General features: G+C 41.5%; 2 protein-coding genes across 4 annotated transcripts in view; both read right to left on the bottom strand.

Annotated features, from left to right (window-relative positions):
- The window catches only part of PKN3 (protein kinase N3), a 43,602-nt gene extending 40,556 nt beyond the window's left edge, over nt 1-3,046 (bottom strand). For all 3 annotated transcript variants that reach the window (XM_075906033.2, XM_075906035.2, XM_075906034.2), the window contains exon 1: nt 2,885-3,046. In XM_075906033.2, the coding sequence (XP_075762148.2) occupies nt 2,885-2,908 (24 nt within the window). In that variant the 5' untranslated portion in view covers nt 2,909-3,046. The remainder of the gene's footprint in view (nt 1-2,884) is intronic.
- An 8,739-nt stretch (nt 3,047-11,785) lies between these two features.
- On the bottom strand, nt 11,786-22,516 carry SET (SET nuclear proto-oncogene). The gene is made up of 8 exons (XM_075905921.2): nt 22,174-22,516; nt 20,700-20,757; nt 19,504-19,646; nt 18,910-19,013; nt 18,626-18,739; nt 15,672-15,842; nt 15,427-15,573; nt 11,786-13,182 (listed from the first exon to the last, which is right to left on the bottom strand). The coding sequence occupies exons 1-8, from the start codon at nt 22,244-22,246 to the stop codon at nt 13,159-13,161; spliced, it is 834 nt and encodes a 277-aa protein (XP_075762036.1). The 5' UTR covers nt 22,247-22,516; the 3' UTR covers nt 11,786-13,158.
- Between the last annotated feature and the right edge of the window lie 327 nt (nt 22,517-22,843).

Raw genomic sequence — 22,843 nt, 5'->3', positions numbered from 1 at the left:
CTAGCAAATATATATATAGTATCATGAGCTTTTGTAGGCAAAACCCACTTCAGATGCTCCACTCAAGCTCATCTGAAGAAGCTGGGTTTTGTCCACAAAGCTGACGATACTAGATATATTTTTTGTTAGTCTCGAAGGTGCCACAGGACAACTCATTTTTAAAGTTACAAACTAACATGCCTACTCCTCTGAGACTTACTTTGATCTGTCTGTTTTTACTTGCAACCACTTAAATCCTACTTTTTATATTTAATAAAACACATTTGTTTATTATCAAACCCACAGTAAATCAATTTAAAACTTGTACATGGTGTAAGATGGATTTATTTGGGGTTTTGGTCTTCTTTGGAGTGTACATTCCTGGGTGCTGAGCCCTAATAACTGAGCCCTCCCAGAGCGGAGCTGGTTCAGTGTCTGTGTTGCTCTGCTCATGGGCAGTAATCCCAACTGTGCTTTGCCTGGAGAAGACTAGAACTTCTGGCCCAGCAGCACAGTGAACATCAATAGCTTGCTCAGCACACAGGGAGGACAATCCCAAGGGGACTTCTGTGATCCAACCTATCACAGGAGAGTATTCCACAAACTAATGCATTCCACTGTCAGAAAATACTTCCCATTATTCACCTTCCATTTTCCCTTTCTCCATCTCAACCCATTTCTCCTGGTTATAATAAACTCTTTTACCAGTCTAAATAACTAAACCATGTCCTTAACATTCAGACTTATCAGACTCTTGCCTTTCGCTCTGCAGGCACCCATATTTATGGGGTTCTTTTTCAGGAAGTTTTTACCACTGTGTATATGCATGGTGTCTAGCACAAAGAAACCTCAATCCCCAACTGGGGCTTTTAGATACTAGCCCAATAATCATCACTAGTATACGATAATCCCATTATTCAGATCCAGCCCTATCTGTGACAGGATCTACTCTGGTGAGAGGAATATGTCCCCACCTTTACTTGGATGATCAGAAAGAGATCTGTATGCAATAGATCAGAATGAGGACTGACAACCTGATAGCTTTCTTGTTAGAATAAGGAGCCTTGTGAATAAGGGGGAAGCAGCAGCAAATGAGGTATACCTAGATTTTAGTAAAGCACGGATGCAGTCTCACATGACATTCTTATCAATAAACTAGGGAAATACAACAGACTGGGCTATGATAAAGTGGGTGCATAACTGGTTGGATAACCATTCTCACAGAATAATTATCAACGGTTCATAGTCATACTGAAAGGGCATAACAAGTGGGGTTCTGTAGGCATCAGTTTTGGGAATAGTTCTGTTCAATATGTTCATCAACAATTTAGATAATGGAATAAAAGAATACACTTATAAAGTCTGTGGATGATATCAAGCTGCAAGGGTTGCAAGTGCCTTGGAGGATAGAGTTCTAATTCATAGTGATCTGGACAAACAGGAGGAATGGTCTGAGGTAAGTAAGTTGAAGTTCAATAGAGACAAATGCAAAGTACTCCACTTAAGAGGAGGAACAATTAATTTCCCTACAAAAGGGAAGTGATTGTCTAGAAAGGAGTACTGCAGAAAGAAATCTAAGGGTCATAATGGACCTCAAGCTAAATATGAGTCAACAGTGTGACACTGTCACAAAAAGTAAACATTCTGGGATGCATTAAACAGGAGTGTTGTAAGCAAAACACAAGAAATAATTCTTCTGCTTTACTCCACATTGATTAGGCCTCCCCTGGATCATTGTGTCCAGTTGTGGGCATCACATTTCAGGAAAGATGTGGAAAAATTGGAGATGGTTCAGAGAAGAGTAACAAAAATTATTATAAAAGTCTAGAAAACATGATCTGTGAGGAAAAACAGAAAGAATTGGGGTTGTTTAATTTGGAAAAGAGAAGTCAGAGAGAGAACATGATAGCAGCTTTCAAGTACCAAAAAGGATATTACAAGGAGGAGGGAGTAAAATTATTCTCCTTAACCTCTGATGATAGGACAAGAATCAATGGGCTTAAATTGCAGCATGTGAGGCTTAGGTCAGACATTAGGAAAAAATTCCTAGCTGTCAGAGTGGTTAAGCACTGGAATAAATTGCCTGGGGAAGTTGTGGAATCTCCATCATTAGGCATTTTTAAGAGCAGGTTAGACAAACATCTGTCAGAGATGATCTAGGATGATGCTTGGTCCTGCTGTGAATGCAGAGGACTGAACTGGATGAACTCTTGATGTCCCTTTCTGTTCTATGATTCTACTGCACTTCATATTGGGTAGAGAAACCAGCTCAGCATGAGGAGGAAGGGGAAAAATGCCTCAGGGTAAGGGAACTGGAGGCTTTTAAGGAGTCCCGTTTTCCCAAGCAAGTCAGGAGAAGGCTCCAGGCCCTGAGTGGACGAAGGGGTGGAAGGCAAGATAAGTTGGGGGGAGGGAGAGCAGAAAGGCCGGAAAGCCCTCCAAGAAGGGAGAATTCAGAACTCGCAACGGGGAAGACACTAGTTGATTTTTTCCAGAGGCCAGTTTTTCTCCCCTTCTTAACCGATTGTCACTCTCCTAATGTGAACAGTCTCCTTGTTCCCGTTCCCCTCCCCCCAGCATCCCCAAATTCCCTCAGGATCTCCACCCGCGGGGCTCTCCTCCTCCGCTCGGCTCTGGACCAGCCCTGCCTCCTGCGCCCGGGACCCCGGCTCTGAGGAGTCTCTCCTGCTCTCTCCCCGCCCCCGGCGGCGGGATTCTCTCGCCTCCCAAATTCCCTAAGGCTCCCCCCCCCCCAGTCTTCCAAACCCCCTCAGATTCTCTCCCCGCGCGATTCTCCCCCGGCCCCCCAAATTCTCGCCCCCCGCCCCAGTCCCAGAAGGAAGGGCTCATCCCGACGCTCGGCTCCAGACCAGCCCCGTCTCCCGCCCTCAGGACTCCCGCTCACCTGCCGAGGCTGCCCAGCCGCCATGGCTCCTCTCCCTCGAGAGCTGCTCCAGGCACGGCCCTCGAGCCTCCTCGCCCGGCGGAGCGACAAGCAACCGGCACTTTTCAAACTTCACCTTAACCCCAGCCGGGAAGCGCCGTCGGAGCCTGGAGCCAGCGCCCCCTGCCTGCACTGAGGACTGCGGCACCACCTGCCGGAATCAGGGCGCCCCCCTGAGACAGGGATCCAGCGCCCCTAGCTGGTGAGATCTGGTATCCCCTGCCTGCCAGGAGAGGACCAGCGCCGCTCGCTATGAAACCGGGATTCTTGGCACATGGCTCTGGATTTCCAGCCTCACCTGCCAAGGACCCATATCTATCAGGGATGGTCTAGAGACGGTGCTTGGTCCTGCCCTGAGGGCAGGGGACTGGACTCAATGACCTCTTGAGGTTCCTTCCAGTTCTAGTTTTCCATGATTCTATGACCCAGCAATTGGGTGACCCTGCCAGGAATTCAGGGATTTGGTGGAGAGCTATATAACCAATATACTTGTGGAGTATTTAGAGATCCATCCCACCTGACGTTGATCCAGATCTCTAATGCTACTTGCTGAGGAATCCAGCAATCCTTTCCCTTGATCTAGGAATCCAACTTGATCTGACAGGATATACAAATCCAGCACTATCTGCTAAGGGTTCAGAGACCCAAGAGGGAAGGAGTCAATAAGTACATAGGCTCTAAGATGCTTCCTAAATATTAACACATTACCAGGAAAAAACGTAGTTAAGATGGAGTTAAGATAACTATTCATCAGTTCTTCCCAGGAGAAAAAAAGAAACTTTAGGGAAATCATGCCCTTTTCTAGATAAACATACTTGGACATATGATGTTAAAGTTATAAAGAGCATTAAAAAGTGTAGATCTGTAAAATTAAGGTCAAGCACCTTTAACTCTCCCTTTATCTCACTAACCATACATATATATTTGAAAGTTTATATACTTTTTTGGGAGGGTCACTAATAAAGTTCTCCTTTGGTGAATACATATAAAGGACTTCATTGAGCAGTTTGATACACTGATTAAAAAGATAGGGGCTCTTCAATTTAAATTCTACAGTATAATCAGTTTTAAGTATATAATTTAATTTTAATTTTCAGTTTTCTTAAAATATGTTTTTATGAGAAAACAAAGGTGTCTTCTTAGCATCCTTCATTAAATAAGACAGATATTTAACTTCACTTTAGGAAAGTTATTTGCCTGGAAATACGTTAAAATCTGGAAGGTATCATATGTCTTAAATTGACTATTTCTTCCATTACATTGTAGATCCAGGAATGTGGCCCTGGATTCTCATGGTATTGAACCTCTGTATTAAAAATTATCCAAGTAAAAACATTGAGTATTGTTTTTAATAACATAAGGAACTAGTCAGTATTTGTCACATTGCTCTCATGAATAGAAACAGGAATGATCTACTGCATTCTTTTATCTTACTTTATAAAGAGTTAAAAGACATTTTCCTTCAGTTCAAGTAATAGAGGGCTGTGCTTAAAGATCTCTTCCTACTGCCAGCCAGAGGCTATTTGTTATTCCATTAAATAGGTTATTGCTGTAGTGAAGTGATATGCAACTTTCCACAACTCTTCCTACTGCCAGACAAGGCTGTTTGTTATTCCATTAAATAGGTTATTGCTGTACTGAAGAGATACACAACTTCCCACAATTTAACAGCTGGATTATAGGCTACACAATTAGAGGGATATTTTAGTTAATAATAATCCAAAATGTACATATTTTGACTGTACAAAACCTGATATAAATATATGTTTAAATGTTTTAAAATTAAATTAAAATAGATTTTTATGTATGCATTCCCTTGCAGGATTTGTGATCCAAATTTTGCAATGTGAGAACATGAAAATTAAATTGATCAGAACAAAAAGTAATATTGAAATCTAGTTTTTCTTCAAACTTAAATTACAAAAGCAAACAATGTTCGATTCATGCTAACCCTTATTAATCTGCCATGTTATAGGTAAAAGAGAGACACTATTTTTTGTACTATGTGATTCTAAACTAAACAGTGTTCATTTCAAGGAAATATTATTGGAAAGTGAAAAAGTAAAGTTATTGGATTTATATTTAGCCTCAAAAGATCAGAGGTTGTAGAAAGGGCAGAGAAATTCTGCTCTTACCTTCAACAGAAAAAGCCTTTAACAGCAGGTAGGGGTCTTGGCTGCATTTTGAATGATCAGGGGCTAGAGAGGCTGGATAAGAGGCTAGGGAGAGGATGGGTTTGATTTTCCAGGTCTTCTAGCTTGTGGAAAGAGCTGTGTTCTCTGCCTCTGGATTTACAGTATCTTTCCCTTCTGTCCTTCCAGGACTTGGATTCTCCCCAGAGGGAACAGATAGTGGGAGGGGTTCAAGAAGCAGGTTTAATAATGTAATAGGAGAATTGGACCACTAAATAAGGATCAATCACTAGAATGGCCTGTAAGTCGTGAGGATCATAGTGGTGGGAGTGTGGCTAGTTATGCACTCTCAGGACTTGTGCATATATTTAGTTTGGAGGAGGAGGATACATGGATAGCTTTGGTGGCAGCCCTGTAGTAGCACAAGCTGCAATCAGCACATTTATCCAACAACAGGGAAAATTGTTCGGCTTCCTTACCACAGTCCTCTTCACTTGATTTTCTCCACCTCAAGTTGGGGATATCAGGCTAGGACTTGGAGTTAGAAGACTCTGATAATACTTTTGTGGCTCTGATCATAGATAAATTGCTGCTTCAGAAAATCTTATTGGTGTCTGTGGTGGTGCTACCACAGTCCTTTCTGAAATTAAGGTTGAGAGAGCTAGAAAAAATAAATCACTGTAACTGGCAACATTTTTAATTCGAGAGAGAGAATCTCTCTTTCCTGGGGTGAGTCTTTAGCTAGACACATATAACGAGAAGCATAACATCTCAGATGTGTTTAACGTGTGTGTGGCATAAAGGGATGTTTGGGAATAATACATGTCTGAGCCCTTCTGTATTTGCCACCCGCAGCTGTGATTTTGCTCATAGATTGCACGTCCTGCTTCCAACAACACTCCTCACCCCTATAGTCTTCCCATCCTTTTAAACACTCTAGAAACCATAGGCTATGATCCTGGACTTCTTACGTCTCTGTCCTATCCTTGTGTGATACCTACTTTAGCTCTACTGGGGGATTGCCTAGGCAAAATAAAATAGAGGTAGGGAGAAAAATAAGATACACTTCCTTCTATATCTAACACATGATCTTCAACTCAGATTGTAGAATACAATCTGTTAATCTTAATGGTCAGCATGCACTGAATGACCAACTTGAACCACAAATCACAATTGTTGATTCGAATTCCTTCAGCCATTTACTTGCTGTCCACATCCATTACATTGAAAATTAGATCATTAACCTCTTCCCTTTCCAAATTTGATTAGTGGAAATCAAAGCTTTATTATTGACTTCAGAAGGTGCAGGGCCAGAACCCTAAACAATTGTCATACTAGCAAGTACTACTAATAAAATGAAAACAGTTGAGATTTCCAGAGGTTATGAGGGGGCATAAAGTTGTCTCACTGGACACAATTACTCTCATAAACCAGGAGAAACCATGTATTAATTAGACTTAGGCTTTGCTAGAGAGCACTCTTCAAGATAAATGTGATTAGAATAAAGGCACTATTTCCAGATGGTGGAAGGGAAGGAGGGCAAGAAGTGTAGTAGAAACTTGGTGCTTTAGCAGCTCTTTCTCTCCCTGTGCTGAGATGAATTAAAGAGAGAACACTAAGATCAGAAATTACATATTTCTACACATTTGGTAGCTGATGATCACCACCTATAATACTATTGGTTTAGAAAACATTGTTTACTTTACTCCATTGACATCTCTTCATGCATAGTCCTTTAATTACAGCCTATATGCCAGGAGCCAGCAGCAACATGAGTGTACACAGTCCCATTAAAGAAAACTGAACTTCATAATTGGAAGCAGACTCTGACACATGATTAGGATCTTAATTAATTAGTCCTCACTAACCTTTATACATATTAACTGTAGTTTTAATCTGTTTGTCACAGTAAATGCTTTCTTGAAAACTGTTTTGTTACAGCTGAAATAAAGGCATTAAGGTATCTTTTTGCAAGACAACATAAAATTATGGTTTTAAAAATAATAGGTAATGGCCTACGGTGCTTGGTGTATTTTGAATGATCAGGCAGTCCCCGGGGTTACGTACAAGATAGGGCCTGTAGGTTTGTTCTTAAGTTGAATTTGTATGTAAGTCGGAACTGGTACATATTGTAGGGGAAACTCTAGCCAAACATTTCTCCAGAGCTGTTTTATTCTCCCACACCTCACTTCCCTCAGTCCTTTATTCTCAAGCTGAGGTGTCTGCTGAGAAAAGCCGCTCCACATCTCCCAGGTCTGCTGGGGGGGGGGGGGGGAGGGCGCTCTAGCTTCGCGTCTCCCTGGCCGGCTGGGGGGGAAGCAGCTAGTGCGGGGTTGCCTCACCCCGTTTGTAAGTAGGGATCCGATGTAAGTCGGATCCATGTAACCCGGGGACTGCCTGTACTGTAGTTTCTTCAAACAGAACTGGAAAGTATCTGCAAGTTCAAAACAAAAAGCAAATATTATAGATCTCAATTTCTAATCACTCAGGGCTCACCATTCTGCCTGATTGTGAAAGCCAGTCTTTTTTCACAGAGAGATTAATTAAAAAATAAAGATCTGCTATTAGAGTTTACAGGAGTGGCAGATGCTTCTTTCCTTTCTCTATAAAATGTCAAAGAAAAATATGGAAGCTTTTCCATGTTTTCTTCATATCATACTGGTTAAATACATGTGCTAAAACTTTTTTAAATGCTTCAATTTTTAAACCATTAGCTCAGAAAGCTCTTTCACAATGGAAGATTAAAGACATCTTCCAGTAGCTTAAGTGGGAGGATTCCTACCTCTATGGAGAAGCTCATGTAGGACTGAGGAGGCTAAGCATTGATACATTTTCTGCTATGAGAGTTTAAAGGTAAAATTTACCCCCAGAAAATAAATGTTTTAACAAATGTTCTTGAGATCCCTCTTTCTGTCTTAATTTATGAGAATGGCAGAGCTTGTATTTGACCCTCATTGTTACAACAAGAACATTACTATCCCTTAACCTGATGGGTATGTTTTTATGTATTATATAAGTAATTACAAGTTTTTACTAAGCTTAATGAAACAAGTCAAAGAGTGGACACATCTTAAATAAGTAACTGAATGTTTTCCAACTAAATGCTATAAATCTGGAGTGTTTTAATTACACTTTCTCCACTACTAGCTGATGAATTTTACTAAAACAAAAGTAATATTTAAAGTATGGCTGTCAAAATCAGTTAACTCACTTGATTTTCTAATCACAATATTTGAGTTAATCACAATTCATCACTGTCAAACAATAGAATACCAATTGAAATGTATTAAATACGTTTGATGTTTTTCTACATTGATTTCAATTACAACATAGAACACAAAATATAGTGTTTATTACCTTTGACTTCAAATAGATGCATTGTAAAATAAACAGTATTTTTCAATTTACCTCATACAAATGCTGTTTTGCAAACTCTTTATCATGGAAGTGTAATTTACAAAAGGAGATTTTTTTTGGTTACATAAGTGTACTCAAAAGCATATAAAACTTCAGAACCTTACAAGTCCACTCAGTCCTAATGTTTGTTCTACAGCAGTGTTTCTTAAACCATGTTCCACAGAACACTGGTGTTCCATGAACTCCTCGCAGGTGTGCTGCGACTTCATTTTTACTTGTTTTTGTGTCTGTCTGAATTTTTTTTTAAGAAAATTTTCATAGATGTTCTGCATTAAAAAATCGTTTGGTGTTCCATAAGCTCAAAAAAAGTTTATGAAACTGTTCTACATCATCCTAAACTCAAAGTAAGATACACAAGTTGCGTAGTGCAAATTGTGTATCTTACTTCAAAACTATTAATAGCTTATTTTGAAATCTGACGCATCTACACAGTGCCAAATTTCAAAACAACACACTATTTCAAGCCATCCCTTATATCTTGTGCAATGAGGTTTACGGGGATGGCGAAATAGTGCACCCATTATTCCGAAAAATTTTGAAATAGTGGCTTGTGTAGACGCAGGGAACCTCCGGTATCCCGAAATATCCGTGCAGTATAGACATACCCTAAGGCAAATAAATTTGTTTACATTGATGGGGGCAACACTGATGCCTGCTTCTTAGTGTCACAAGAAAGTGAGAACAGGCTTTCACATGGCATTTTTGTAGTCAACATTGGCAAGGTATTTTCTGCCAGATATGCAGAACACACATATGCCCCTTCATGCTTCAGTTACCATTCTGGAAGACATACTTCCATACTGTTGACATCGTTTTGACTGAACTCTTTGGCGGATGTCACTTGCTCTATTTTACCTGCTGTCATATATGTCATGCTATAGCAGTCTCAGCAGGTATTCGTTTTAAAAATGCTTTATCAACAGATTTAACAAAACACAAAGATACCAACGTGAGAGTTCTAAAAATAGCTACAGCACTCAACCCAAGGTTTAAGAATATGAAGTACTGTCCAAAAATCCAAAGAGAAGGTGTGGAACATGCTTTCAGAAGTCTTAAAAGAGCAACACTCCAATGCAGAAATTACAGTACCCAAACCACCAAAACAAAATCTAATATGCATTAATCTGTACAACTTTCAGTTATCAAGCAGAACCCATCATCTGTATGGACCCATGTCCTCTGGAATGGTGGTTGAGGCATGAAGGAACATATGAATATTTAGCAAATCTGGCACATAAGTATCTTTCAAAACCAGCTACAACAGTGCTTTGCAAATACCTGTTCTTACTTTCACATGCCATTTTACAAAAGATGCAGGCACCATTATTCCTGCTACATGTAACCAAACATATCTGAGTGATTGGCTGATTAAGATGTTGGACTGAGAGGATTTTTTTACTTTTGAATGCAGTTATTTTTTGTGCATAGTTGTACATTGTGGCTGTGTCTAGACTGGCAAGTTTTTCCACAAAAGCAGCCGGTTTGCGGAAAAACTTGCCAGCTGTCTACACTGGCCGCTTGAATTTGCGCAAGAACACTGACGATCTAATGTAAAATTGTCAGTGTTCTTGCGCAAATACTATGCTGCTCCCATTCGGGAAAAAGCCCTCTTGCGCAAAATACATTTGCGCAAGAGGGCCAGTGTAGACAGATAAAAACTGTTTTGTGCAAAAAAGCTCCGATGGTGAAAATGGCGATCAGGGCTTTCTTGCGTAAAACCGCGTCTAGATTGGCACGGACGCTTTTCCGCAAAAAGTACTTTTGCGCAAAAGCGTCCATGCCAATCTAGACGCTCTTTTCCGCAAATGCTTTTAACGGAAAAACTTTTCCGTTAAAAGCATTAGCAGAAAATCATGCCAGTCTAGATGTAGCCTGTATGTTCAACTTTAACAAGAGATTTCACTGCAAGTGCTTGTAGGAAGGGAATTGCAAAATACAGTTTGAATGCAAATATTTGTAATCAAATATAAAATGAACACTGTACACTTTGTAATTGACATCAATATTTGAAAATGTAGAAAGCATCCAAAAGTATTTAAAATAAATGGTATTCTATTGTTTAAGAGCCTGATTTTTTTTAAATTGCACTATTAAGCACTTGACAGTCCTAATTCAAAGGTTATTTACTCTTGCTGTTGCAACTATTCATTGACATTTAGAGTAGTTTCACTAGGAAGTTAAACTAACACTTTGCACAGTTGTGGGATTGTTTTGCCACTTGTTTAGTACTAATCAATTTTTTATTTCAAACTTGGGAGGGGCACTTGATCACCTACCCCATTTTTGTTCTTGGTATTAGCTGTACAGCTTTATTGTGTGTGTCCTGGTGAAAAGCAAGATTATATAACTTTAAATATCTTGCCATATAAGGGGGAGATAGTTTATATGCACTTTCCTTCTCAAAGCATCAAGATGTCTCCCTAAATCAGCACAATTTAGAATCTAGTAGCATTTGACCTTGTCCTGCATCTTGTACAGATGCATTTATGTAGTGCATCTGTTTTAGCTCTAAACTGGTTAAAAGATGGTGTTATTTTAAATGTAATGCAAAAAACAGACAAGGACTAGGGGCATTGGGTCCAATGCAGCTGTCATCTTTTAAGGAGTGCCTCTCCTAGCACTTAGGTGTGGAACACCACTCAGGAGAACATTATTCCATGTCACTAATTCTCTAGCATCACAAACTATACACATGCCACACATGCTTTTGTGACATGCTAAAACAACTTTTTCCCAGAAGACAGGATCCCAGTTTTGAGAACCTATTATTAGGGAAGACAGTTAATACAATGATTTAGTACTAAAATTGTTCTATACAAGTTTTAATAATACCCATTTAAATGAAGTTAGTTGTGACATCCTGTTTAGATTGTATAAATGCTAATTATTGCTAGGAAAGGTTTCACCCCACCATCTCTTGCTGTTCCAAATGTTAGTTTTAGGTAGTTGCTATTTTAAAATCAAACAGGCTACAATTTATTAGCTCACATATTTGAAAATATAAACAGCATCACTTTTAGATTGGAATGAAAGTGCCATACAACCTCCACATGCAAGATAACTTCGTTGTGGGATATAATTTAGCGGACTGTGATTCTTTTGTGTTTGAAGAGTACAATCACCCTGAATGTGTAATTGAAACCGTTTTAACATCTCAACTGAGAAAGCTATTTACCAAATGGATTATAAACAACAATCGCATATGAGGCCCTCATTAACCTTTGATCATTTAATCTGAGTTTGTATGGTCTTTCAGAGAGCTGATTAGAGATCAGAGATATGTGGTATTTCATTTACATCACTATTGAGAGTGTTTAAATCTTCAAATGTCTTTATTATTAGAGGATCAGGTAATTTTTTTTCCTGGTGCAAGGGGGAACATTTAAAGACTCCATTAATTTAACATAAGAGGATGTAACCACAACTCATTCCCATGGAGATATCAAACTGAGAAACAATGCGCAGATTACAGTAACGACTGCCAATTTGTAGTGATGATCGATAGGCAGTCTGACAGCAACTTATTGATAGTATCAGATAATCCATGGCAAATTACACCTAAATTAAAACACTTTTCACATATGAAAGCTATCTAACAATCTGAATTTAGGTTAAATCCATACAGCCATGAGGTTATCTTGAAATACAGACATACTGACCACATACCAATAGGTATTAAATTGGAAACTACAAACAAAGTTTAACATATGGGAAAACAAAGCAAGAAAAATCATGTTCTGTTCAGTGAAGACCATTAGTCCCTTCGTGTACACATTTAGTTTTATTGTAACAAAGCAACTTGTACACTTTAACGTTTAAAACTGAGCATCTTTCTTTCCTTTCCAGTGAACCAAAAAAAAAAAAAAAAAAAAAAAATTTAAAAATAAACAAGAACAAAATTACAATAGAGAATGTCAATTCCAAATAAGATCCTACAGGTTCTGCTGATTCTCCATCAAGTGGCAGGGCTCAAAGTCATCATTAGGAGAAGATTTTATTTTAAAAGTGTCATCTTAAACTGCAAGGATGTTTGTTAAACATCACAATAAACATGCCAAAGGAGAAGAAGCCATGTTGTCAAAATGCCCACTTAACCCACCCAAACATCTGAAACCCACCCTTGCTGACCATCTCTACCCCATTTTTTTTTTTTAGTTTTTAAATTTTTTTAAACAAGAGAAAGTAGACAGACATGTTGGTAAATGCTAACTGTCCATATTCACATAGAGACACTGTAATCTCTGAGCCCAATATACAGAGAAAGAAGGAAAAAAGCTAGATTCTATGCACTACTACACAGGGGCCTAGCACTCTTCAGCTTCCAGCAGAGTGAAGGGAGCAGAAGGTTTTCTTTTTTCCCACAGAACATGGTGTGTTGATTCCATAAACAGTTTTTGTTTTGAGATAGGAAGGGATAAAAATGAACTTGGAACAGAAACTGGTATAGATTTTCTTTCCCACTGTATTCTGCTTAAGGTATTTTCCTCAAAAAAATAAATTGTGAGCCATGGTGTAGAGGAGAGAAAAAAAGAGACCTCAAGAGAACAAGGCGACTGAGCACAAAGGGGGAGGGGGAGGGGGGGGGAGGGAAAAAAAAAACAAAACAGCAACTTGCTCCCAGGGACTGGAGAAAAATTAAAAAGATAAGAAAAGGAGAGGTGGGTGTTGGAATCCATCAGTGTTTAATTAGTCATCCTCTCCTTCATCCTCCTGTTAAAAGAAAAGCAACAGTTAAAATCTAGTCACTTTTGGAGGGGACGGGGGGACAGGAGAAGAGAAGGGAAGGTACAGGAGTCACTACATTCAAACTCCAGACAGCCTTGACTTTCAAACAGCAATTATCCAGAAGTACTGGTCATTCTAAAAAGTCTGATGTGGTAAGTCTGTGTGTTGAAAAGCTCATGTTTCCTTCCTCCTCCATATGGAAATAGGTAATGCTTGATAAGATATCCCTGTTATTGCTAGGACATACAACTTGGATGAAAACTGACAGAACTATTTGCTAGTGAATATTGAAGAGAATGCTAAGGGTGCCCAGAGCTTTGAATAGGCAATCTTAAAGAGCAGTTTAAAAAAAAAAAGTCTAAAATAATCTAGAACACTCAAGATTTCAATGAACCTATTAAATGAAATACAGCCGCTCCCCGAGTTATGACCACCTCCACTTACGACCATCCGCACTTACGACCAAAGCAGTCGTAAATGCGGATCTGAGTTACGAATGGCGATCCGCGCTATTCACAGCGCGGTCGCTATGTAACTCTATGGGATCCGAGTTACGAACACTTAGAGTTACAGACCAAGTGTTGGTCCGTAACTTGTTCGTAATTTGGGGAGCGGCTGTACTATTTATATCAGGGGTGGGCAAAAGGTACTCCGCTGGCTAAATCCAGGCCAAAGATGCCCTGCCACTCCACTAGCCACAGGCCAATCAGGGCCTGGGGATGGAGAAGTGTGTGAAGTCTCCTGTCCTGCCAGTGGCGCTTAGTCAACCACCAGAGTTGATTCTAAGTACTGTGTGCCCTTTGCAGGGCAGGAGTAGACTTCATGTGCTCCCCCCAACCCCAGGCCCTGAGTGACCTGGGGGTGGGAGGAGCATGTAAAGTCTCTTACCTCTAGGAGAAAGCACCTAGAGGGACCAGCCAGCTGTTCAGAACAGTTGATAGTTCTCTCAGGTTTGGAGGGGGAGCGGGGGGGGGGGAAGAGAGAGAGAGACAAAAGACTTCATGATCTCCCCTCACTCCCAGACCAATCAGGGTCCGTGGGAGGGGAAACATGGAAGTGACCTGATCCCACCCCTTTTCTATGGTGGCCAGGGCCACTTCAAAAACTTCTGAAATGGCTCCTGGTCCAAAATTATTGCCCACCTCTGATTTAGATATGAAGCATATTGCTCAGTAGAGCTTAGTTACTGCACCTAAAATCAAACCCTTTTTTGTCTAAGTGCGATAACATCCAAAGCCTTCTCCATTGTCTGTCTCAAAAGGAAGTTTCATGTACTTCAACAACAAAAGCCAAGTGTGATTAATAAATTAGTTATAATAAACGAACAATGCAACATTCCCAGCTATTGGGCGAGAATTGATTCCAAATTCCAAACTTTAAATCACTGGGGACTGAGAGAGTAGCAGAAGTGAGAAGGAAGTCCCTAAACACTCCCAAAATGAGGACATGTACACAGAAAAATTGGCAATAGTCCAGAGTAAACTAGATAGTAGGTGGAACATGGTCAAACGGGGCACATAAAAATCTATATATATGGACTAGGGTTTAAAACTGGCCAGTAACTAATAAAAAACATCAGTTTGATGAAGGAAAAAAACAGGCTTTTGGATGAATGGGGTGTAACACAAATCACTTTTCCTCATTTTTGCCAGTCTCCTAAATAAAGTTATTAGTCTCCAATTTAAGGCAATACTTTTTTCCCAAACACCACTTCAGTTCACTGAAATTATTGCTTAAGTTGTCAAAGCCGGTTATCTCCTATGAAAACTCCCCTTTGAAAAACACAACAGCAAATAGCAAAGACTGTCAATAATGCCTGAAAATTTATTAAACTATTCCATGCTGCTCCTAGATCAGGGCTTCCTAATTGGATTAGGAATGTTAAGTATTTAATACATTAACTGTAGCTGCTAAAAATCTTAGCAGTTACATGTGCTGAAGGCTCTGCAGTATAAAGATTGGTTTTATACTGCACAGCCTGCAGCAAAGCTGGGAAGTCTCCAAGAAGGGGGCAGCAGGGAAGTCTCCTTCCCAGGAGCAGAGCTGCCAGCCCTTGCCCTCCTTGCTCCTAGAGAAGAGGCTTTGCTACCCTACCGCAGTGAAGCCACCTTTTTTGGAGGCTGAATTTAACGGATGCACATCAGCTTACTGGTTAAACGGTTAATTCCTAACATTCCTAAACTGGATCTATTTATCCCTTTAATTTGGGTATCAAAAAAGAGTTCTCACCTCTCCTTCTTCTCCCTCATCATCATCTTCATCTTCTTCCCCCTCATCTTCATCTCCTTCTTCATCAATATCCTCCAACCCTTCTTCCTCTTCATCATCATCATCATCCTCCTCTCCTTCACCTTCTTCATCATCCATATCAGGAACCTTAATTAGAAACACATGTACAATGTTACTGCATTGATCAAATTAATTCTGAGACATCCACAATAAGTCTGTAACAAACAACTCAACTCTATACTTACCAAGTAGTATTGTAACGGATTTGGCCAGATGTCATCTTTGATGACTTCTCCTAATTCATCAGCACCTGCATCAGAGTGGTCAGTAAACCAAGTAAAGAAACTTTCCGGTTCTTCATGCTGCCTCTTCCTACTGGCCTTGTTCTGCGTCTGACTTGAGCGCTTTGTCAGGTCCTGAAAAAGAAGGGACAAATTTTAAGAATTCTTCCTAAAAATTTCCTGAACATGTTTCACAAGATGTATTTGGAGACTTGCTTGTCTACATAACCACGTACACACCTCTCCTTGAAAAAGAACAAGTATTGAGAGAGAGATTATACAGCACCTCAGGGGGATGCACCAATTGACACCACATAGCAATGAGTTCGAGCAACAATTTCCCATATACAGGACCAATTTCAATACCTCCGCCCCTCCATTTTAAGTCTTTTTGCTTCTTTCTTCAGAATATAAGTTCTCTCCGTTTCACTCTCCACTGAAATATTGACAATTCAAAAAGTATCTGTTGACCTTTGTTAATGCTCCCAGCCTGAGTGGCAAAGAGGTAACTCAAACTGTTAACTGAAGTGTTAATTTCAAAGACTTGTGAAAACTATTTAAATGCTCACATTGAACACAAGCAATTTAAGAAGCTCTTCTCTCCCCTCTCTTTTACAGGATGGATTCATCTTTTTGTTTTCACAAATATATAAAATAATGATTTAAGACTTTATCCTTGCAGTTTTTCCCTTTTAAATTTCATTTGAAGAAATTACTGGGGGGACGGGGACAATACACTTTTAAACTACTATAACATTCACTAGCAAGGATACAGCGAGTTAACCGTACTTCTTTGCCAAGTCCTATCTTATACACCTGGAAAACAGGCGACTATCCAGACCTAATTCTGGACAGCTTTTCCTTAGTTACTTAATGTGTATGGATTTCTAGCATGTTTTGTTGAGCTGCTTTGCTCGGGGTACGCTTGCTTATACAACTGTATGGACAGCAATAACTCAGCTTGTTATAATAATTAGCTGACTGATCATAAGATACATTTTGCAGTATACAAGTTATTGCTTGAAGACCCCAGTATACTAGGTATGCAAGGGAGCAGAAGTTGGCGCTGGGGAAAAGCCAGCTTAAAAGTTGGTTCCCTCTAGCACTGTCCACAGCAGTGTTTCCCAAGGGGTTCCGAGAAGTGAAAATAAGGGTTCCACATGAAAAATCCATTACAATAACATTTTATAATTTAAAAAATAGTATGATGTGATTTTTGATTTAATATGTGAAAATTTAAACTAAATGTTGATCTCATGACCTTGTTTAGGATTTTTTTTATTACCCTCCTTACATTTTTGTGGTCTACTTTTTCAGCTCCATATATTAGACTTATTAGGGGTTCCGCAAAATTCTTTTGAGTTTAAAAGGGTTCTGCGGCCACAAAATTGGAAAACACTGGTCTACAGTGAGAGAGAAAAAGAGCCACAGTGTCCTGGCCCCAGGACTGTTCAGTCCCGGCTTATGCTGGCCCCAGGAGCTAATGCCATTTCATGACCAGCTCCTACTACATTTAAACGGCAGAGCCGTAACACAGGGTAACATGTGCCCCTCCCCCTTATCAACTAAGCAATAGAAATGCCATCAATTACTCGATCAGCTGATTAATCACAATTTAGTATTCCTACAGCATACCAGAGGAAAATGTTGACATTTTTACTGAGGTGTGATGCTGTTTTCCAACAGATCCAACCTGACTCATTTGCAATATTGCAGTTAATTTTTTGAGGTCCAGGAAACCAGCTCCCAATTCAGAAATTCCACAACATATACATGTAATTTATGAACTACAAAAAAACCCATTAACTATATAGACAGAAACAGGCCAAACAATTCATTAGATTAAAAAAAATTATGAGGGTCTTTATAAAGACCAAGTGGCTACCAGAATGTTTAGCAGAATGATAATATTGCAACTGGAAAGGTAGGGGTAATCTGAAGTTTAAATTAAGCCTCTGTTAATGAGAAATGTAGCACTGATGTTAGATCAATAATGGGAGAATGCTCTAAAAACATTGAGAATGCTAGCGGGGCTTTGTTTTCTTTTTAAACCACACATTTGGCAGTGATCTCTAGACCTGTTACTAGCAGTTGACTGATAAGCTTGTAAAAATACTGACAGTTCATCTTCCACTGATTTGCCGCAAAGTAAAAGAACTAACTACAAGTCTCAGCATACATGCAATCTGACCACAGTTTTAGGGTTCATTAGGAGGTATGGATGGGAAAGAGGGGAGGATTTGCATCAAAGCACTTAGATCAGGGGTGGGCAATAATTTTTGACCAAGGGCCACTTCAAAAATTTCTGGAAGAAGACTTCACATGCTCCTCTCCATCCCCCAGCCAATCAGGGCTTGGTGGTGGGGGAGAGCATGCAACGTCTTCCCTGTTCCTGCAAGGAGCATACAGCACTTAGAAGCACTGCGCCCCTTGCAGGGACAGAGGAGACTTCACGCACTCCCCTGCACCCAGGCTATTCAGAGTCTGGAGGCAAGGAAGCATGCGAAGTCTCCTCCCGCCCTGCCCCGTCCCTGCAAGAAGCGCATGGCGCTTCAAAGTGCTGCATGCTCCCTGCAGGACAGGAGGAGACTGTGCGCTTCCCCCCCTCACCCCCAAGCTCTGGGGTGGTGGTTCAAAGTTTCTCACTCCCTGCCCTCAGGCATGCAGGGCTTAAGAGTCAACCACCAGGGTTGACTAAGTGTTGCACGCTCCCTCATTCCTAGGCCCTGATCAGCCTGGGGGTGGGGGGAGTGACAGGGCTTCTGTTGGCTGGATCAACCCACTTGGCAGGCCGAATCCAGCCTGCAGAGGCCCTTTTTCCCCCACCCGTCTTAGATAGTAGTTCAGCATAGCAGTCATTGCCACTGTTTCAAGTGGAGCAACAATTTAATGCCCATCCTCCCTTTTCAGATACATACCTTCCCAGATTTCCATTTGATCTCAGTTGATTTTGAAGATGGATCTCCACTTTCATTCAGATGAAACTCTTTGGAAAGAACTTTATTTTCAAAGTACGGATTTTCGTCAAAATACTGTAGAATGGAAAGAATAAAAGTTGGATTACATATTTGCCAATAGCATAACATTTTTAAATAACATATATGGTAAGTTTTGAAATACTAAGTTATGCTATTGCTCTGACGTATATTACAAGCAAATAAAAATGGCACAACAGTAAACGAAGACTGTCCATGATACTCACAAAATCTATTCTGTAACCTGATTTGATGTCTTCAAACTCTGTCACTTCAACTCTGGTCAAATAATGCAGTGCCTCCTCATCTTCTTCCCCCAACAGTGCAGATACTATGGTAGAATTAGTAACCTTGCATTACAAAGGAACTTATCCAGGTTTTTTTGCAGCAAACATAAGAAACTGTCACAGAAAGTTGATCCCTGCCCACTTTACAGTAAGTTCACAAGATCACCAGCACTCAGTTCTCAAGAGGTCACTATAAAGTACACTCTGCAACAGTCCATAAAATAGCACTGAGAAGATTGTTGAATATGCATTTTCTTCTACTTAAGGAGTTGATAAAAAGTATAATGGCGGTCAAGCTTGTTTTTGTATTAGAAACGTAAATGAAAGAAAATCTTTCAGACAACAGAGATCAATGGCTTCTCTTTGATAGCATCATCACGTCTACAGGAAATTCTAGGCATATATTCAAACAGAAGCCAATGTTGTAAATCGGGGAAACAAAAATCTAAGGGCAATTTTCTCAAGTAAAGGATTAAAAAGGCATATAATGTAACTAACTTCTGTGACACCCTACCCAAAGCACTGGGAGCATACCTTGTGGGTGGTTGACAAATGTTGTTACCCAGAAGTTTGGGATTTTGGCGATCAGTTCTGACCTCTTCTGGAAGAATGGTTGGCGGAGTTTGTTGTATTTCTGTTCTACTTTCAAAATTTCCTCGCTTGCTTGTTCATTCAGTCTAAAGCAAAGCAAAGATCCAAGTTAAGAACTGTATTATAGCATGAAGATCTGAAATTGAAACACGGTGCAAGATCAGTAGGTAGTCCAAAACTAGAATGGATTGTTTAATTAAACTAACTAGCCGTGCTTGAAATATTTCAAACACAAACAAGGTGCCCAATCCTGCAAACACTACATAGTATGTGTTATCAGGAGTAATCCTATAGACTTGACAAACTACACTACTAGTAAACCATATGATGTGTGGCAGTTGCAAGATTAGGCTCTAATGAAATTTCTAAATATCTAGTTTAAAAAGACTGGTGAACCTTTACACACGATTCAAGATCATTGCCTCTCTTCCTATTATTTACCAAAGAAACAAGATAAAAGCCAAACAAATTTGTGTGCCACAAAGAAAACCTTTTAATTAATATCAGAGTTCTCCCCGCTGCATCAAAAAAAGATGTGTTACACAGTAAGGCCCTAATCTTGCAACTGCTCTTCTTGGGTAGACCCTTGTGTCCAGTTGGGAAGTTCATTAGTTGGTTTAGGGAGCTAGTGAGAAGCAGGCATCAGGACATAACCTAACAGGAATCTGAAAAGATACATAGCTTACTACTCCAATGTAAATTTTGATACGATTTTATAAAAACCACACATCTAAGAATTTGGTGTTTACATTGTTAATGAAAGCTTGATATTCTGCTAAATCAATTTTCAGTTCTGCTTTCCAAAAACCCCACAATTAAATATTAACCTGCAAGAGGACAGAGCTATAACATCAATCATTTTATAGTAATCACAATGAATCTCAGGTGTTAAAATCAAGTTCTATTTTAAGGCTCCACTAGTTTAATTGTATGCTGCTAAATAGGACCATCAATAGCTAAATATTCCATCACATTTTGAGCACACATACATGATTTTTATTTTTAATCGTATCAAATCCTTATTCAGAAAGTGAATACAACTACAGGGACTACTTCAGTATTTTTGTTACAAGCCCCCCCCCCCCCCCCATTCTGCTAAAACATAAATTTAAACACATTACAAAAAAGGTATAACTTACCTGTCTATTTCATTCTGTACTTCATCAATATGTTCAATTGCTTCCTGTTGCTCTTTTTCTGAAAGATAAATCCAAACTCCATAAGTTCTTGAAAGGAGGTCTTAACAACACATCACCACTTGACAATCAAAAAAGTTTACTTTTACAACCTTTACCAGTATTCTGGATGGCATTTAAATAACTGTTTCCTTTTGAGGTTATAAAGCTCACCAGACCTTGTAAAACTAGTGTTTTTACTAACTCAACTTGTGAAGCGAAGTCTTTGAAGACTGCTGTAAAACTTGGCTTTCCTTTTTGTTTTTAAATTATTCAAGCAGGTTGCATCATGCTATGAATATAAGTGTATATTCATATACACTTAGTAATTTTTCATAGGATCTTATTTTACTAAAATCATACACCAAACCATTCTTTCTGAACTCAACACCTTTACAGAAATTGAATAAGTGAACTGAACCCCCCCCCCCAAATATTAACATATCAAAACCATCAAGAAATCGATATTTTCTACTCAGAATTTTAACTGGGCAGAAGCTGCTGGAGGTCTTGATTATGGAATGAATGGCGATTGGCCTAACTTGTTTTAAGTTTAATGAAAGGCAGTGGGGAAGCAGCTGTAAAAGTGAGGAGCAGGCATCCCGCCATTAGCCTGTGGTGCTATGGGGAATTTGTTTTCGGGGGGGGGGGGGGATTGTCTCAGAGTCAAGCACCAGTCCCGTCGTGCAGCCGGGGATAGCTCGATTGGTGTTGTCTTCTCTCCACCCCGTTACATACGAACACTCAGGTGCGGGAAGCACGTGGGTGAAAACAGCACAGGAACCGGGCACAGAGAAAAGCTACGGGCCGGCAGACTCGTTGCCATGAGCACCTCCACAGCCCCAGCCAGACCGCGTGGAACAGAAACGCGAGGCTAAGATCCCATGGTGCGGAGAACCGAGTACCGACCTCTCTGTGCACACGGGCTGTTAGGACCGCACGTGGGGAGGGGAGAGCAGCTGCATCCCGATCCTATACGAGTAGCGCGTGGCTCCCCAGTCGGGCGGGCTCCATCAGCCTCGGAGAAAGCGCCGCTCCATCCCCGCGCTGCGCGGCTGGGCAGCAGCAAGCACCAGCAGCGGCCCCGAGACCAGAAGGCGGCGAAGCATCATGGCGGCGGCGGAGCACAATGAGGCTCCGCGGATGCTGCTCCAGGAGGGGGGGTCCCACTGCTCCGCGCAGGCCGCAGCGCCCCCCGCCCGGCCCCGCCTGCGCCCGTGAAGGAGGCCGGGCAGTACAGACAAAAGGGCGCTAACATGGCCTCCTCCTGCCGCTGCTGAGGCCTGCACATCCGCCCGGCCGACCCCGCGCTCTTCCCGCCTCCGGCCCGGCCGCAGCCCGTGTGGCTGGGGAAAAAATGGCGGTCGGTGCAGCGCCGTGCGGGGAGGAGGCCGCGGCGGCCGCCGCCATTCCCCTCCCTCCCGCGTCCCGGCCTCACCTGAGGTCTCGTCGGCCCCATCGTGGTTGGAGTTCAGCTCCTTCTTACTGACTTTGGCCGCCGGCGCCGACATGATGGTGGCTGCGGAGCGCGGAGGGAGGGGGCTGTAACGGGACTGAGCGCGGGGGGGAGGGCCGGGCACAGACTCCTGCTGCTGCCGCCACTCGGACTCCCTCCGCGGCCGGGACGCTCCCTCCTCCTCAGTCCGGACCTGGGGCTCCCGGATAAAAGGGGACAACAGCGGCGCTCGGACACCCTCACGCTCTCGCCCCAGCCGGGACCAACGCCGCCGCCTCCTACTGCTGCTACTGCTGGCGAGGGGCGGGCAGCGTTGTGCGCAAGCGCAACAACCCCCCCCTTCGGGGCACAGGAGCACGAAAGCCGCACTGCGCACGCGCAAAAATCCCCCCTCCCGGCCACTGGGGAGCGGGAGGCGCAAAGCGCAGTCGCAGAAAACACCACTCTCGGGCATGGGAGACAAGCGCTGTTATGCGCAGGCGTAGACACCCCTCCTCCCGTCTTGAACATACAGGGGCGGGCAACCCTGTGCGCAGCCGCACCAGTCTCCATGTAGGCCCCGCCTCGCAGCCTACCCCACGCTGTGCCCCCATTGGCCGCTCTTGGCACACGGGGGGAGGGGGAACAGAGGACGGCGTGAGAGGCGGGCGGT

Source organism: Pelodiscus sinensis, chromosome 23 (genome assembly GCF_052426305.1).
Source record: "Pelodiscus sinensis isolate ZL-2025 chromosome 23, ASM5242630v1, whole genome shotgun sequence".
NCBI classification, from domain to species: Eukaryota; Metazoa; Chordata; order Testudines; family Trionychidae; genus Pelodiscus; species Pelodiscus sinensis.
The sequence above is the reverse complement of the archived record's forward strand: the minus strand, read 5'-3'. Positions and strand labels throughout refer to the sequence as shown.

Excerpts from the sequence above, each read along its gene's own strand:
- SET (XM_075905921.2), bottom strand. The coding sequence starts at position 22,246 with ATGTCGGCGCCGGCGGCCAAAGTCAGTAAGAAGGAGCTGAACTCCAAC. Across the intron at positions 19,647-20,699 it reads GTACAGAATGAAATAGACAG|ACTGAATGAACAAGCAAGCG; the intron begins GTAAGTTATACC and ends GCTTTGCTTTAG. Across the intron at positions 13,183-15,426 it reads ATGAGGGAGAAGAAGGAGAG|GAGGATGAAGGAGAGGATGA; the intron begins GTGAGAACTCTT and ends TTCTTTTAACAG.